This window comes from Cydia splendana, chromosome 19, assembly GCF_910591565.1.
Source record: "Cydia splendana chromosome 19, ilCydSple1.2, whole genome shotgun sequence".
Lineage (NCBI taxonomy): Eukaryota > Metazoa > Arthropoda > Insecta > Lepidoptera > Tortricidae > Cydia > Cydia splendana.
Genome location: NC_085978.1, coordinates 1803413 through 1821372, shown reverse-complemented (window position 1 = coordinate 1821372; position 17960 = coordinate 1803413). Strand labels below are relative to the sequence as shown.

The following is a 17960-nucleotide window of genomic DNA, read 5'->3' as shown; positions in this document are numbered from 1 at the left end:
CCTTACAGTTCGCATTACCCTGCTGACTTAACTTAAAATGACTGTAATTCCTAATAATCCGCGGTGACACGCCCTTGGCTCTTGCATAACATTGATTTAACACGTTCACTGTCCTCATAAAATATGATATGACAAAGTCACACGTCCAAGTGTGCTTTCACTTTGAAGTTTCGAACCCATAGTGGAAGCACGGACACCTGAAATAAAGCTTCATGACCCCACATTGGGTGCACCGAGACAGGGAACGTGTTAAAAAAATTATAGGAAATATTTAATACGAATACTTAATATGGTTAAACAAAATTACTTGATTCAGACATATCTACTTATTTACATAATACTGAAGATAACTATAATATTTTAGCACGATAAATAATATTTAAAAATATCGTTCGGTCAAACAAATAAAACTTAAATGATAATAAAATATTTATAACACTCTATAATGGTCCACACTTATCACAAGAATGACTATGCACTACCATCTATCAAATTTAAATTAAATTATTCTCATTTAGGATGGTCATTGGATAAGGCTGATATTTACAATAATAATATTAATAATGTCATCGTGTAGATTTCTTAAAATTGTTAGAGTCGGAGTCGTTAGAGCTATAAGCTCCAGGGGTGGAAGTGAAATATGCATAAGACGCGAGTTGGCACAGTGGCTGTTAACAGCCACTGGGTAGAAAGCGGCGCACACCTCTCGACACCCCTGAGCCGCTCACACCGGTGTTGCCCTTGAGCCATCCTAGATGTCGCTTTTTGTGGGGGCCCATCTTGTGAGGGCGAGTCACCGTCTGCCGGAAATAGAATTGCATACCGTTTTATTAGGCAGGCGTCCGGTTTTTTACCCCATAGCTCAGTACTTAGTCCATCGCTTTCATCCAATAACCTAGTTCATTTTAGATTCCATCAACTCTCAATAGCCCTTACACCCTGGCGGGTGCTGCCTCTGCGTGCGTCCCATGCCACGGGTAAGGGCAGCATCCGCTCGGTGTACCCCTTACATTTCATTAAAGTGTCAAAAGGGCCTCTACGTGTTGGCTTCGGCTCCGCGCACGCCTCCCAAAGGTCCGGAACACCATTGTTCCGTGATGGGAAAGACATACATTAATAATGTCTTCGTGTAGATTTCTTAAAATAAATGAAATTATCCAAAAAAATATTATGCAATTCATATTCTACCATAGACAAAACAAATGAGAATGGTACGTAATTCTTTTTGCTGCCAAAACTGTTACTACATTCATTCTATGCATTTAGTAAACATCTATTTAAAAAACGTATTATTATTGTAAATTCATAAGAAATTAATAATATCATTATAGCTAATAATTTTAGCGCGCGTTTAGGTAATATAAACATGATTAGTCTACCTACAGTCAATGTTACTTTAATTAACTTTTAATACTATCTCTATGAAGGCAATCTCTAATAATCACTATCATATAATAATAATAAATCTTTATTAGAATCAGCTGCCTTTCAAAATACTCTTATAACTTAATAAAATCAAGCTTTGGTAAATTAACAACCAAATAAAGTAGGGGGTTGTGTCAAATACAGGACTCGGTATAGGAAATTAATTTATAACCTAAACGTTACTTATTTTATAGGTTATAAATTAAAAAAATTGTTTGGTGTCAAAATTGTCTACTTATCTGCCGGTGACTACATGTAAATTAATAATGGGATTATCTGACGCATAAAAAACGTTGGGTACATGTAAGCACACAACGGTTTGACACAGCCCATTATAAAAATCTCATTTTGTTCTTACTGGCTCAAGTCTAATTTAATTAAAGTTATAATAAAATAAACAACCTCAAAATACAACGAAAAATAAAAAATCTCGCTTTGAATCCTTTCTATCACAGATGTTACACATATTTTGTTATTATTATTTCATTATTATCTATTCATTCATCCTTCATGTTAAAATAAATAAATTATATTGATTATATTACAGCAAGTCACTTGTTATCAAGTCAACACATTCCAAGTCGATTTTCAAACAGTATTTGACAGGGATAGCATACAAATGTTTAAACTAGTATTTTTACAATGTATAAAACTCCACCTGGGGCCCATTTCTCGAACGATATTAGTCTAATATTATTAGTGAGTTGTCATGGCAACCCATACGATTTGACAGTTCGTGGACTAATAATATTAGTCTGATACCGTTCGAGAAATGGGCCCCTGACCTAGTGAATAACACACTAGGCATAGGACAATATGTTTATTTTATTAAATATGGACGACAAAGTCAATGGTATTAAAAAAGAAACCTGCTCTTGGACAGACAATTTTGTGGAATAGTCACTCCGTACATAAATAACACCCTGAAACGGAGCGTTAGACTTCATTTTTGAGCGTTTTCAAAAAAAAAATTACTTTTCATTCATGTCTTCAAAATATTGACTTCTTGGGCTCATTTTACTCAGAATCATTTGTACATTCACGCCTCATACATGAAAAAATGTGTCCCAAGATTTCCTTTCCAGATCGTCACATTTTTGTATGAAAAGTTTTTTATTTGTATGAACGTGACGCATTGGAAAAATATTTTTTCATAGAAAATTTTGGGACACATTTTTTCATGTATGAAGCGTGAATGTACAAATGATTCTGAGTAAAATGAGCCCAAGAAGTCAATATTTTGAAGACATGAATGAAATGTAATTTTTTTTTGAAAAACGCTCTTTTACAGATGTACTTCATGTAAGTAATCTTAAATTCTGTATTTTCAAGCCTAATACATGTCAACCGACACAAAGTTTAAGAGCCAGCACACATTTTCATTGTTAATAAATTGTCATGGAAATCTGTAAGGGTGGTATTCCACCTGTCCAATATTAGATCAAACGTGCATTGCGTCTTACTTTCTCATGAAGCAAAATATGAGACGCAAATACAGATTTGATCAAATATTAGACTGGTGGAATACCACCCCAAGATAAATTTCACAGAATTTGAAAAGCTGTCATTTCTATACTGAATAACACCCAATTTGTCAGTAGAAAAAGCCTACTTTTTTTTAATTTGTCGCCTTTTTTACATACAAGGTCGCTGTACCAGAGTATATCTAGAGTTAGACCAAGATAAGTCTGCACCGATTTTGATAGCACACGCAGTGCAAGTGTTATTTATACGTCATAATATCATAGAAGTTTGACGTTTAAAATAACACTTGCCTTGCGTGTGCTATCAAAAATTGTTGCAGACTTCTCTTGGTCTAACTCTAGCAGATTTCCGTTACCATAGATCGGTAATCTAAAAACGTCTGCGGCTGCCCTTAAAATCATAAACAAACCTTGTTTTTTTTACAAATGGCACCGGAACGTAGCATTCAGCCAGCGCGCCACGCCGGATCATAAGGCGCGCACCACACCCCACAGCGCCCCTAGCCTATAGTACAGGACGTAGATGAGTAGGTTCTACAACTGGTAGCCTGGCCGGAGCTGGTGGTTGGTTTCCGCTTCCGGTTGCTGGATGAGCGGCGGGGCCAGGGGGTCGTTTGAGGTTAGAGTTGTTGAGGGTGGGACTGAAAAAAGTAAAAATTTGTTAAAAGCAGTAACATGCAGAATAGGGTATTTTCCTACTAGTCAAATCAGTTACTTTTTAAGAACTGTCGAAACGATTTGCTAATATGGAATTTATATGAAACATTACATCGTGACGTCACGGTCAACTCACCTACTTTTTATATTTCTATCAGACTTATTAAATAGAACTTGTGTTTAAAAATAACTCCTATCTGCGTTTTTCTAATAATTATCTGGTGCTTTATTTCGTGCATAGAGTAAAATAATTTATTTTAAGTAGAGGAACGTACCCAATTGTAGCTATTAAGGCACAGTTTATGTCTAATAAATTGAAAGCTGTGTTATTGGATATGTAGCTGTAATAAAAATACACATAACAGATCCTGCTATAGTTTCTTAATAATCAAAAACAAATCAGAGTAAGTAAATTAATACAACACTTCAAAATTAAATAAATAAAGGCGATGTTACTCTAACCGCATTAATCCTATAGTACATTTTAAGACGTGTACAGTTGTAATGCATCATAATTATTTTCCATCGTATTTTCACGGAAACATACGAACGTGTCTTGCTTTTTCAGTCAGTATCGGTACAAAAAGTACTGAGGTTGACTGAAATAGACAAATACGAACGTTTTCGAGAAAGTACGATGGAAAACAATTATGCACTACATCTAATACATATTATTATTGAAAAAAAACAACGGGTTGCACTCCGGGAGTGCCGACAGAAGTGAAAATTCAATGACTAGTCCAAAATGACTGCAGCACTATGTATAATTGAGCCATCCTCCTTTCTATTGAAAAACTTTAGTTCCGAAATTGCTGGCCAGTGAGCTTAAAATTGTAGCGTTAATTGTTTAAAATTCGAATAGAAATTGTAAAGTTACCTTGCAGACCTCGCATCTAAATATATTTGGTCATGATATTTTGAGTTTTATTCACCAGTACTAGAGTTCACTTTTATTAGCGATTTCATCAAGATGTAGCTTTATTGAATTATATTGGAGTGATATAAAGTTATGTAACTGTGAGATCCTCGTATTTCAGCCCGTACAAGATTAGAACATTGAGCTTTATTGTTTAATATAAAAGTCCAGTTTTAAATAATTGACCTGATTATGATACGTTATGACTAAAGTTCTTTTGTGAATAACATTGTCCGTGACACATGACGTCACCGTTACGTTACGCGTCTGAAATTCTGAATCGAGTTTATCATTTTTTCCCCACCTCAAAAAGTGCTCAGCGCCGCTAAAGCAGTTTTCACTTCAAAAAATATATTTACATTAAAAAAACATAGTCAAGAGAATCGATGCATATCACAAAAATAAATAGAACCAGCGATTCGGATCCCTGTACCACCTGTTTCATACGCACATTTAGTACAAGTATTATATATTATATGATCGTGGTACAAGGTTGTGTAGCCTACAACCCAGAAGTTTAACAATCATGTTTCTATAGTACGACAAGAAATTGTAGAAAATTATTGAGGGCGCCACTTCCTCCGTAACTGTCACATTTTTGACGTAAAATGCTTAGATATGGCAAGAATTTAGTATGGACTTTTTTAGTTCCATTTTATTTATGTCTACTATTTTATGTCGCATATTACCTTCGTTGTCATCCTCATCGGCCAGCCACTTCTGTATGTCTTGGTGGTACATGCGCCGTTGCAGCACCTCTTTCGTGCGAGGCCGAGACCCGATGAATGTCACCTCTGTCTGCAAAAAACAAAAATATAGCATTCAGTTGCGGAGACATTACATAATATCATCAGACTAACAATTAGTTTATAGGTTCCCTGGGTTAAGTAATACTAACAATATATGTATCGAATACCGAGGGTCTCAAAGGCGGTGGGCGCGTGGGGTAGTACGATAATGTATTACTTCACAGCTAAACCAGTATGCTACCATTGCATGAAATAAACATTAGGACTCGTTAACCATGCTAGTGCCTACTACACTTCAGTACTAAATGTTTAAAAGAACTAATTGCTATTTTTAACTCAAGGGAGCGATATGAAAGTAAAAGAAACCGTTTAAATCTTTATTCAAGTCAAACTAGGCCGGCTCCAACCCTACATATCTGACCTGAGAAGATTTAGCCCTATATGGGACCGGCAAGAAACTCAGAAGGACAAATCTTTTCAAAACAAGTTAAAACAACACATAACACATCATTTCTTTATTTCACAAAAGTAAGCTTCTAATGAAACATAAGAAATCAAAATAACACTTGAAATAAAACACTTAGCTAAATGGTTAAAGAACGCGGGATTTTATAAGCTATCAGAATAATCCTTTAGGTATAAGCCTTCAGGAACGTAGCGAGTTAGGCACGAGGTTGGCTAACGAGTACGTCCCGTCTCTAGCGCGGTCCGATCAAGAAGAACTACCAGCGGCGGAGCCTCTCCGCTCCCGCCTCAGTCAAGTTGGCAAACCTGCTCGACCAGTCTACCAACATACCGACAAAAACGCCAACTCGTGCCTACGCTCACTCGAGAGAAACCTCTCGACGTTCCAAAGCCTTCTACCTGTCATCTTAGTTCAACAACACGCCAATAGATGGCGTTACTCTCTACGCAACTTTATTTCAACAATGCTCCAATAGACGGCGTTACTCTCTACACAACTTTATTTTGTTACAACCAAATAATACGTAGCTCAACATTGCTAATCGATTTTATACAGGCGTCTAAAATAATGAACTATAACGCTGCAATACGTCTTTCTGGTGTCAGGTTCCGACACGGCCGTCCTGCGCTACACACGTCCTCGTGTGTGGGTGTATGCATTTGATTCTGTAACAAAATACTCAGCACAGTATCTCATCGCTCGGTCATTCCTGACCCACAATTTGGGTCTCTCTCAAATTACTATTAAAATCAAACTGTTATCAATCCAACCAGAAAAAATGATTGTTCAAAATTACTTTAACAATCCTCAATTCTCTAGTCAAAAATAGTCCATCGAGCAACGACTTAATAAAAATAATCAGTAATCATCGCCGCTATCTAGCGGATACACTCCATTAATCATCGCCTCCATCTCAAATTTATGTGAAAACAGAACAATCTCAAACATCAAAAACACAAATCACAACAGCTCTAATTCATTGCTCGACAGTATCACTACTATTGTCATCAATATCAATTTACGGGGAAATTATCTGGCATTAAAAAAATATTTTGGTCAAATGTGATAATAATCATTGTAGGACATCTTAAAATAAATAGCACTCTGACTTAATAATTTCAATTTTACTCATATGAACACAGTACATCAACGGAAATTCATTTTTAACAAAACAACACCAGTCCTTCGGTGCATTGCCAGTCCTTCGGCAGATACCAGACCCTCTTCAGAAGTAACCATCTCAGCCGCGTAAGTGCTACTCCTTGCAAAGAGCATTCTGCACATAAAAAGCAGACCACGTGCACCTCTTACATGCTCCGGCACTTCTGATGTGGTCACTAAACAATACCCAGTCCATCTAAAGCAAAACATTAGTGCCCAGTCCATCGGGCGTGCCTTCAGTCCATCGAAAGCAAAACAGTAGTGCCCAGTCCATCGGGCGTGCCTTCAGTCCATCGAAAGCAAAACAGTAGTGCCCAGTCCATCGGGCTTGCCTTCAGTCCATCGAAAGCAAAACAGTAGTGCCCAGTCCATCGGGCGTACTTTCAGTCCTTCGAAAGTACAAGCTTTCAGTCCATCGAAAGCAAAAACAATGTTAAGAGCGAATTCCAAAAAGAAAATAAAAACGGTTCTTTAAATCATGTTACTCAGAACCATTGGTACTATCAGCGTCAACTGATCAACTGAAACTGAACATCACTGATCAAAATCACTAAAGATAGCTTTCTACTTTAGCTTTAACTACAGAAACTCGCTCAAAACTTCTATGCAGAAGTAAATCCTCTCAAAATAATCCCAACAAAATGGGAACTGCTCACCAGATTAATAAAGCATGATGCACGCGACCAATTCAAAGGTGGTGGTGGTGAAGTCCGACCCAAGCACGAAGGCTGATGCTTTCCGCCTTGCAGTTGCCGTTGCTGCGGCAGATGGCGAGATGCACGATGTGGTTCATCATCTTGATCGGGACACTCTTGACAGAGCGGTGGTTCATCATAGCTGGCTGTTACTGAAATCATCATTTGCACGGTATCAGATTTATCATTTATCATGTATGCAGGCTAAACTCAAAGGTTTATTAAATGCAATGTAGCAGACAAAAAAAACATGTTTCCAATGTATACGGGACTTCAAAAATCTCAGAATAAAATTTAAACTTCAACGAGTGCGTTTTATTTCATTCTATGAACAAACAAACATGTGTTCCAAAAATAAGTAACACGGTAAAATGGGCCAATACGAAAAGTGACAGCTAATTAGTTACGTTAGACTGTTATGCTCAAGTTATGCTTCGCCATTACATTGAAAATAAATTTCACTAATAAACAATTAGAACGAAACCTGTCCTTTTATTTCCAAATCTCCAGCACAGATGATACTGCACAGCTGCTTCTGTGTCACATGCGTAATGGTGTCTGTAAGTTGTCCCTGCTCAGGTTGCAGCACACTGTAACATTAATTTTCATATGCGTAGTTCATGCTTTCATAGTATGCACGATTTGTGATCTATCACGGCATTACGGGCAATAATTTGTCGCAACTTGTTAATTACAAAACGATACAAAGGATGTCATAATCTTAATGGAACATTTCTACCGGTGCATATGTATCTTCATTACAAATCCATTTTTGAGGGTAGATTCACAAGTGAGCGATGAAATAATATCACGTGGTGATAGCCGATAGTTGATTGTAATTAACAAGATGGATTTCACTTCAAAATAATTCAAGATCACTTAGATTTAAATGGATTATAAAAATTAATTGTATCTTCATGAAAAATCAATTATTGAGGGCAAATTCACAAGTAAGCGATGAAATAATATCACGTTGTAATAGCTAATACTCGGTTTTAATTAACAGTATGGATTTCAAATCAAAATAACGCAAGATCGCTTCGATTTAAATGGATTACAAAAATTAATTACAAAGAAACGTAACGATCCCAGAGATGACGTCACGTAACGACCGCTATGCTCGACTGCCTCAATCACAATTTTATTCACAATTTCACAATAATTCTCACCAAATAACAATGAATTACACTCACCTTTCAATAAAGGTTAGACACGTGAGCTTACCATTACCACGTGTCCAGATTATGGAATGTAGGTCACCAAAACACACGGAAATACACCACGCTCCCAGGTGGCTGTGTAAGCAATACATGAAACTCCGCATCCATCCCACTTGCTGATATGGAATACCGAGGGTCTCAAAGGCGGTGGGCGCGTGGGGTAGTACGATAATGTATTACTTCACAGCTAAACCAGTATGCTACCATTGCATGAAATAAACATTAGGACTCGTTAACCATGCTAGTGCCTACTACACTTCAGTACTAAATGTTTAAAAGAACTAATTGCTATTTTTAACTCAAGGGAGCGATATGAAAGTAAAAGAAACCGTTTAAATCTTTATTCAAGTCAAACTAGGCCGGCTCCAACCCTACATATCTGACCTGAGAAGATTTAGCCCTATATGGGACCGGCAACAAACTCAGAAGGACAAATCTTTTCAAAACAAGTTAAAACAACACATAACACATCATTTCTTTATTTCACAAAAGTAAGCTTCTAATGAAACATAAGAAATCAAAATAACACTTGAAATAAAACACTTAGCTAAATGGTTAAAGAACGCGGGATTTTATAAGCTATCAGAATAATCCTTTAGGTATAAGCCTTCAGGAACGTAGCGAGTTAGGCACGAGGTTGGCTAACGAGTACGTCCCGTCTCTAGCGCGGTCCGATCAAGAAGAACTACCAGCGGCGGAGCCTCTCCGCTCCCGCCTCAGTCAAGTTGGCAAACCTGCTCGACCAGTCTACCAACATACCGACAAAAACGCCAACTCGTGCCTACGCTCACTCGAGAGAAACCTCTCGACGTTCCAAAGCCTTCTACCTGTCATCTTAGTTCAACAACACGCCAATAGATGGCGTTACTCTCTACGCAACTTTATTTCAACAATGCTCCAATAGACGGCGTTACTCTCTACACAACTTTATTTTGTTACAACCAAATAATACGTAGCTCAACATTGCTAATCGATTTTATACAGGCGTCTAAAATAATGAACTATAACGCTGCAATACGTCTTTCTGGTGTCAGGTTCCGACATATGGATTTTTAAAGTCTGAATTAAATCACTTTTATTTATATTATTTATTTTAATATGTATATACCTAACACCAGTCGAACACAGACATGTGAATCCGCCACCGTTAATTTATTTTAAATTAACGATTCATTTCTCCATAATATCTTTATGAGTGTGTAATCATTCGTTTTACGCACCTACATATTAAACATATTTTAATTTATAACTATAACAGTGTTCAATGCTGCGTTTTATTGGGGTCATACGAAGATTTAGGTTCCAACTAAAAGCTCATAATTTTGGTACAGCTTGTAAGTCAGAATTCGTTTAAGTTAATCAGAAATTAGGCTCCTGTAGCCTATGCCTATACCTTCGAAAGCCGAAAAGACGACATTCGTTTTTTTGCTTGTTAAAAAGGCACCAGTGCATAAACATCCAACTATCATTCGCTTTTTTCTTTACAACTGACTTCCGGCTTACGGATATATATCGTTTCACTCTCCGCTCCCATAAGGCACAAAGTAATCTTAAAGCCTGACGAGTAATATATGATCTCGCGCCATATGGCGGAATTTCACTGGAACTAATTTTTTCATACTATACTGAACTTTCACCATATGAATGAGAATGACAGCGCCCTTTTGACAATGATCACAGCAGTTCGTTTATACAATGGTCGCAGTTCTAACCTAACCTAACCCACTTTTGTGGCAACAGTTCGTTACCATTCATTAGGGAAAGTAATTGTTATGATAATTGATCAATAGGAAAAGTAACTGTTATTACAATTGATAATTAGGGCAATAGCCATTAGGTCAAAACAGTTAGAGCATATTATTTTATGCCAAACATTGTTAGGGATTTTGAAGAATGTAAGTTATGGTACAAATGCTTAGGACAAATGAGTCTTAGGCTAACCATTACATGCATGTGCCCATTAGGACAAACCAGTTAGGGCAAGTGACTTTAGGACAAACGTTGTTAGGGATTCAGAAGGACACCCATTTTGACTTATGTATTTGTAAGAAAGGGATAAAACATAATTTAACTAAATCAGGCCCGTAGTTTTATGAATAAGGGGGATAAACTATTTAAAAATAGAAACTGGAAACATTAATATGATAATAGTTACCCCGGCAGGCAGGAAAGGCCGCAGTTCGTCGGCCAACTCTCCGCCGGCACCGAGTCTTGTCGCTTCCTCCCAGCTCGTGTGCACTTCTTCGTGGAGTAGCTTTTCCTCTGCACACAGAAAACAAAGCATACATACACATAATCACGCCTATTTCCCGGTGGGGTAGGCAGAGACCACGGTTTTCCACTTGCTACGATCCTGACATACCTTTCGCTTCCTTCACTTTGATAACATTCCTCATACACGCTCGCCGGTTTAAGGTGCTCTTGACCTGGCCTTTCTTCAGGATTTCCCCGCTCTGATCAGAGAAAGTCCGCCGAGGTCTACCCCTTCCAACTCCCACTTCTACTTCTCCCTTATACTATACACTCTCTTTTTAGCCTTCTTTCACTCATTCTTTCCACGTGTCCAAACCATCTTAACATGCCTTTCTCAATAAAGCTGACAACATAATACAATATGCTGATGATTAATAAAAATGTATTTCCAACGTCGCTAAGATATTCGTACGAATATTCGCAAATATGATTAGATTAGATTAGATTAGATTCATTTATTTCTTGTTGTAAATATACATTAAATTTCACACGTCAAAATAGAATGCATTTCACAAAAAGATCGTCACAACAAAAAATATCAATAATAATAATCTAAAAACAATAAAATAACAGTAATACAATATAAAACGACTTTCTATAAAATAGAAAAGAGTAGGTAAAATGTAAAAATCAGTCAAATTATAAAGAATATAAAAAATAAAAATGTCCAAAAATAATAATAAAAATATTTAAAATATACGACTAGCCTAGGTAATGTCTAAAGGTCAAAATTAATATATTACAATAATAGGAAATGTATGTCAATTGTTACTAATTTATAAAAATTTTAAATATACTTATTAAAAAATTAAATAGTCAAGATTTTATTCTTTATATTCTTTGACAGAATAGAGGGTTTTATTTAATAAAAGTTCCTTCAATCGGCGCCCAAATACATCATCCGATGATTCATTTTTGAGAGTGGCGGGTAGACGTTCATAAAACGCCGGGCCTATTACGCGTGGGTTTTTGTCGAGCAGAGCGAGGCGCCGCGGCACGGACTGTAATCGGCCGGTCTGGCGGGTTATTCTGCCAGGCATGTCTATGCGTTTAAATAAACGAATGTTACGGCGTGTGAACATAATAATTTCATAGACATAGAGAGAGTAGTGCGTCATTATGTTATATTGCTTGAAGAGCTGTCGACATGAGTGTCTAGGATGTACACCCGCTAATACACGTAAGGCCTTTTTTTGTAATTTGAACACCCTCTCTGATTCTGTGCAATGTGCGCAGGTAAGCATGTCATTAACCAAAATTTTTTTTAGTGGGCGATTGCCCAATAAAAGTTTGGGAACCTAGGTCTAAGCTTGTTGTTAAAACTTACCGTCCCTCTTGGTAGTGGAACGCTTGTACTGTATACGGAACCGGAAGGCTTCCAGCACGCTGGCCACCACGATGGTCAGCACCACCATCGTGAATAGGTAGAACACCTAGAACATAAGGTAATGTTAAGATAAGTTAAGAAGTAAATATAAATGAAATCTAAGTGTTAGCATGTAAGGTTTATCTGTTAATGCTAATATTACATTATAAAATAAATGAAATAAGTCAGTAATGATGTAAAGTAGTAAACTTATGCTGTGGTGAGCGCTATTTATTGGTAAGTAGTTAATATTGTTGAGTAACAATAGAGAAGCAAGAAGAGATATAAAGCAGTGTCAAATTAAAACTAATCTTCCTATCACTCAGAAAAATCAAAAGCGTTCGGAAGCGAAAGCGCCATCTATCGCTCAGCGGCTGAACTAACAAAACAAAAGCTTACCATAAAATAAATCCTGCTAAACTGCCCGGCGACGGTCGCGTACGCGTTCATAAGTATGAACCAGTTGTTGACAACTGTCAGCTCGAACAGAGACACGCCGCTCGTGATGAGGTTCTCGAAGTTGTTGAGATAGTAGTAGCCGAGAGCTGTTGAACTGTTCTCCGAGTATTTGTAGAAGTCCTCTACTGTTGTGTTTCTGTAATGTAAAAAAATTTAGTCAATTTAAAACGAAAAAAAAATAATGTCCAAATAACATGGCGATGAGTTCACAACTTAGAATAGTAAAATTACTTTGGCGCCACCTATCGTGGAGTAGGAAAACTAATTGTAGATAAGCGAAGCTCTAATACAATGCCATTTTATTATTATATCATCCATAGTTACGCTATGATTAATCTACGATCTTCTAACGGAAGTAACAAAGAAAAATCATTCCATATATATAGCTATGCGTTTTTCTTCAAAAAGAAAAATCGACAAACTCGGTTCGTACAAGTGAGTGTCTCGGTTAAGTACGAAATACCATTTGTGGCTTTCCATATCAAAATGTAACTAATAGACTGCTATTAGTTACATTTTGACGCTTTGGCAAAACCTAGTACCTGCGTCAATCCTTGCCAAAGCCCCAGGCTTCTTTAGAAAACACACTGAAAGCGCTAAAGAGGTGCCATTTCTTTATCAAATCGTATCCTTCTATACATGGTAATGCCATCTAACGTCTAGTAGCGAAACAACAACCACTTACACGCAGCAGTTCCTAAGATCTAATCCCGCGAACAGTTCCATGCCCACGATAGCGAAGAAATAGTACATGACGAGCATCACACAGCCAGCTGACGACATGAGAGGTGATAGAAGTACCAATGTGCCGAATACGTCGCGGTAGCGCTTCTTTAGCTTGTAGAGACGCATTAGCCTGAAAGTAGAATGGAGTTTTAAAATACAACAATCATTTGGCATACAATATTCCATTTTTAAAAAAGTGCGTGAAGCAATTAGAATCAGGAAACATCGGAAATCAAACACAACATAGCGGACATCCTTTTACTTGAAAATCGATGCGGTAGTCGTTTTCTAGGTTCTCGTTCGTGTGGGTGTAGCGTTACGATTAGCGCTAATAAACATATCTCACCTTAAAGGGCGGAAGATGACGACAATATACAGTTTGGGCGCTATAGTGAGCATAACGGCCCCCATAAGAGCTAGTAGGGTTACTATTAGCTCGTCGTTGGGGGAATCAAGCGATTCTGATCCTCCCCCCTCCATTGTGAGGGTTCCCTGGCGATAAGCCGAGGTTGCCGGAGGGCGCCGTGGTGGAGTGTCTTCGATCCCAGTGCGCCCTCACGAACGGCAAAGACGGTAAAACGCCGGAGTGGGTTTAGTGGGTAGGGCCAAATTCTCCCCCTCTCTTGCCAGGAGAGGGGAAAGGTGCGGCGAGTCCCACACACCGTGCGTAAACGCATTCCCACTCCGTCGCAAAAAAAAAAATGGTTACCGCTAATAAACCTATCTCACCTTAAAGGTCTGAATATGACGACGATATACAGTTTGGGCGCTATAGTGAGCATGACGGCCCCCATAAGAGCTAGCAGGGTCACGCTGAGATCGAACACGTTCCATCCGCTCTCAAGGTACGCCGCCACGCCGGACGCCATCATTCGGAGGGCTGCTTCTATCAAGAATACTGTGGAAAGAATAATTTTATAAAATAGGATGCTGCGTCTTCTTCCTCTGATTTATCGCTTGGATTCTACGAATTTTAGTAAGAGGGCAATTCAAATAATATTTACTGAAATAGGACGCCAGCCATTAAGTAAATAATACAGAGTGATATTCAAATCCTACCAACTGCGCCAGTGTAGAATTTATCTACTTAATAAATGCTGAATCATATATGTATAACAATAACATATTTAGGGCTTATACAGAGTACTTTAAATACTCCCAAATACAGTCCATGAGATCTCAACTATGGTCCAACATTACTTTTCAAATCTTATTTAACGTGTGACTACTATTTGAATAAAGTCCCATAAAGTTGCATCCTATTAAAACTGTATCACATGTTGAATGTCTTCTTTTCGTTTGAGAGGTATTTGATTTTAAGAGATTTCGTTGTGTTGTTTCAAAATACATTAATTTTCATTTGCAAAAAGCCGGTCTAACTCAAAATTATCTCGCAAATATTAGAATGGAACAGATAAAAGAAAACAGACTTTTAGAACATATTTATTTTTCTGGATTACCTACAGTTATACTGTTTTAGTTTATATAATAGTAAAATTCGCAAGCACTTACGCGAAAGGAATAGCCAGGTGTCCCACGAGGCACAGAGTAGCCGCGCGCTATGTTGCAGCCCCGGCAGGCTGGGGTCCGTGCCCGCCCCGGCTTCTAGTACCCGTAGCACCATAGCCAAACCGTTGCCCACTATTAGAGCGTCTGAAAATAAAAATAATGCAACATAAAATCATCAAATAGAGTGTGCGGAAAGAGAAGACTCGTGAAATGTATGGGGCCCAATACATTCCATGTTTTTCTCTTTCCGAACAGACTCTATAGTAAAATATTGTATTGTTTGTAGTGTAAACTTTTTTGCAAGAAAACTTTTAGGTACTTACAGATGATGTACTCGAAGTAAGGCTTATGGACGAGCTGGCTGGCGGCGCGCGCCACCGGCTCGAGCCACGACTCCGCGTACCACGGCGCGCGGGCCGTCTGCGGCGCCCAGCGCAGCGCGAACACCTACACAACAATACCACATTACTACTATAAAGCCCGAGAAATAAGAAATTGCCAGCATTTTTATTAAACTATAATAATTCCCAGTCCAGTATGTATTCTCCTATTCTCTAAAAATGCATATAAATATAACCAAAAAGTGAATAATACTCCAAAAGTTACATATACGGTGCGTGTTTCGCGCTCTAGATAATGTGGTACGACAATCTACTGGCGCGGCTCACTTGCTTATGCGCGCAGAAAAAGATATTTTGCAGAATATTATTACGAACATGACATTTCCACGCAGGTTCAAGAAAAAAAACTGGTACTTCTTTAGAAATACTTTTTTATAGAAATAGAAATATAAATAATTTTATTCGTATTTTATTCGTAATTTTTACTAACCTCATATAGATTAGCGAACTCAGAACGGGAGAGACCTCCGGTCCCGGACTGGTTTAGTTGCTTAAACATTAGGTACACGTCCAGCCCGCCTGCAAAAAAACACAAAACCATAAATAAAGGACAATTTTACACCTCATCTAGATGGCGCTCTACGATCCCGTATATTATGCGGTATCTAGGATTGGCAATCCAGTCACAAGAAAACACATCGGCACTACTTTGAAAAAAAAACTCGTAGTGTTGAATGTAGTAATGTTTAGTTTTTATAGTTGCCCAATTTCACAGTAGATGTCGCTGTTCTGTCGGCTACTTCACGCTATTAAGATTTTTCCACAGCCACGTATATAGTCAATTTGGTTACGGAATAAATGAGTATTAAGTTGTCAAGAAAGTGTTTCATTACAAAAGGTAGGAAGTGCAGTGCAAGTGTAGTCAGTGAACACGTAGGTATCCTGTTCTGTTAATCAAATGAAAAAAAGTGGTATCGATGTATGGAATTCATGCCTAGTACCACAGATCATATAATACTAGTACAGATACCCAATCCCATACTAAAAAAGCGCACCGTCCTAAGTATCTTATACTTGTAGCTAATTTTTTAGTTCACAGTGACAAACTAGATGGCGCATGGAGCTAACAAAACTCTTACAACAAACATGAGTTGAAATAGCGTCGAAACACCTCTCTTGCGACATCTGTTGTAGCTTTCATGCACTAAACCTACATATCACATTCATTTTAAGGTTCATTGTTACTAGATGGCGTTTCAGACATCGGCGACAAAATTAAAATCTATTTACATACTTTAAGTCAATTTACGATTATGAAATCAATTTGACATTTTTGTTTTTTTGGTTACATTTTTTGTATTGTAAATAGAAGTTTGATTGGGTACTTTAGTAAGGGGTCAAAGTTTCCTTACAAATCACAGGTCATGTTCTTATCGCTTACCTTGCTTCGGCACGACGAGCGTTCGAGTAAACCAGCATAACTGTGACTTTGAGATACACAATAATGCATAATCAAAGAGCGACTCTTATGCTGGATTGAAGTTATCTTGTAGGTACGCATCACGTTAGGGCAAAAAGAACAAGGCATTGCGGTACGATCAGTTTTAATAAATAATTCTGGGCGCTAAGCGTTGCATTGGTTGCCGTACACATGGCCTTGAGAGGCCCAAGGTTGCGCCGATACAAACTATTTGAAACGTTCATTAAATAAAATTGTAAGTAAAAAGTATGCGCATATTAAATTAAAAATTTATATTGGTAAATAGATATATAATTATAACGCGGTATTGTCTTAGATTTATTATCAAATAGAAAAGACCATGACCATTTTGTGTCAAAAAGGAAAGGCCAACACTTACAACAAATACCTAAATACCTATGGAAGTGTCTCCTTAGACAGTTTACACACTCTTGCGGTTTCAGTATGTGGGTATAGTGTCATAAGCGCTTAATACCTAATCCCAATTTCAAGTGAAATAATCAGTTATCAGGCAAGTCGGTGCCACACGGGGTTAATGACCTCAATCATTCTGCTGATACGGATATGCAGTGGGCATTCCGGGATTCGTGTTATATTTTATATTAGGTACTTACTTCCTACTACAATGTTTCTGATTTTAATAAATTAATGAAATATTTTTATATTACAGTACCCATAATATAGTACATTTCGATGCTAGTGCGGAAGGTATGTCATTACTTCACGAGTACCGAGATATCTTGCCACGAGCCGCAGACGAGTGAAGAATGACATTTCCGCACGTGTATCGAACGACGTTTTTTAATACAGTTGCGAAAAAATGAGTAAAACATTGTTAATCGTACACTAAACAAAAGTGGTAACAGTGACAGCTCGCTTAGACGTCGTCTTTAAGTATATTATATCTATGGGCGTTTGGCAGGTATTCCGTTCCATTCAGACACCTTATTAAGAACGGAATTTTCAATATTCAATATTAAAAAATAAACGTGTTATAATGATGAAGAGGTAAGTATTAAAATATGAAATATGTATATTTTTCATATTCTTACA

The 17960-nt window shown here is 37.6% G+C and overlaps 1 protein-coding gene and 1 long non-coding RNA gene across 2 annotated transcripts in view; one reads left to right on the top strand and one right to left on the bottom strand.

Moving 5' to 3' along the window:
* The first annotated feature begins 986 nt into the window (after nucleotides 1-986).
* The window catches only part of LOC134799941 (uncharacterized), a 159117-nt gene continuing 142143 nt past the window's right edge, over nucleotides 987-17960 (top strand). The window contains exon 1 of the long non-coding RNA XR_010145483.1: nucleotides 987-1121. This is a non-coding gene — a long non-coding RNA (uncharacterized LOC134799941). The remainder of the gene's footprint in view (nucleotides 1122-17960) is intronic.
* LOC134799927 (two pore channel protein 1-like) overlaps nucleotides 3269-17960 on the bottom strand; it is a 53668-nt gene continuing 38976 nt past the window's right edge. The window contains exons 9-18 of the mRNA XM_063772365.1: nucleotides 15918-16006; nucleotides 15410-15533; nucleotides 15090-15230; nucleotides 14307-14475; nucleotides 13537-13707; nucleotides 12792-12987; nucleotides 12354-12459; nucleotides 10929-11035; nucleotides 5172-5280; nucleotides 3269-3550 (exon numbers count right to left, since the gene is read on the bottom strand). Coding sequence (XP_063628435.1) covers nucleotides 3444-3550; nucleotides 5172-5280; nucleotides 10929-11035; nucleotides 12354-12459; nucleotides 12792-12987; nucleotides 13537-13707; nucleotides 14307-14475; nucleotides 15090-15230; nucleotides 15410-15533; nucleotides 15918-16006 — 1319 coding nt within the window. The 3' untranslated portion in view covers nucleotides 3269-3443. The remainder of the gene's footprint in view (nucleotides 3551-5171; nucleotides 5281-10928; nucleotides 11036-12353; nucleotides 12460-12791; nucleotides 12988-13536; nucleotides 13708-14306; nucleotides 14476-15089; nucleotides 15231-15409; nucleotides 15534-15917; nucleotides 16007-17960) is intronic.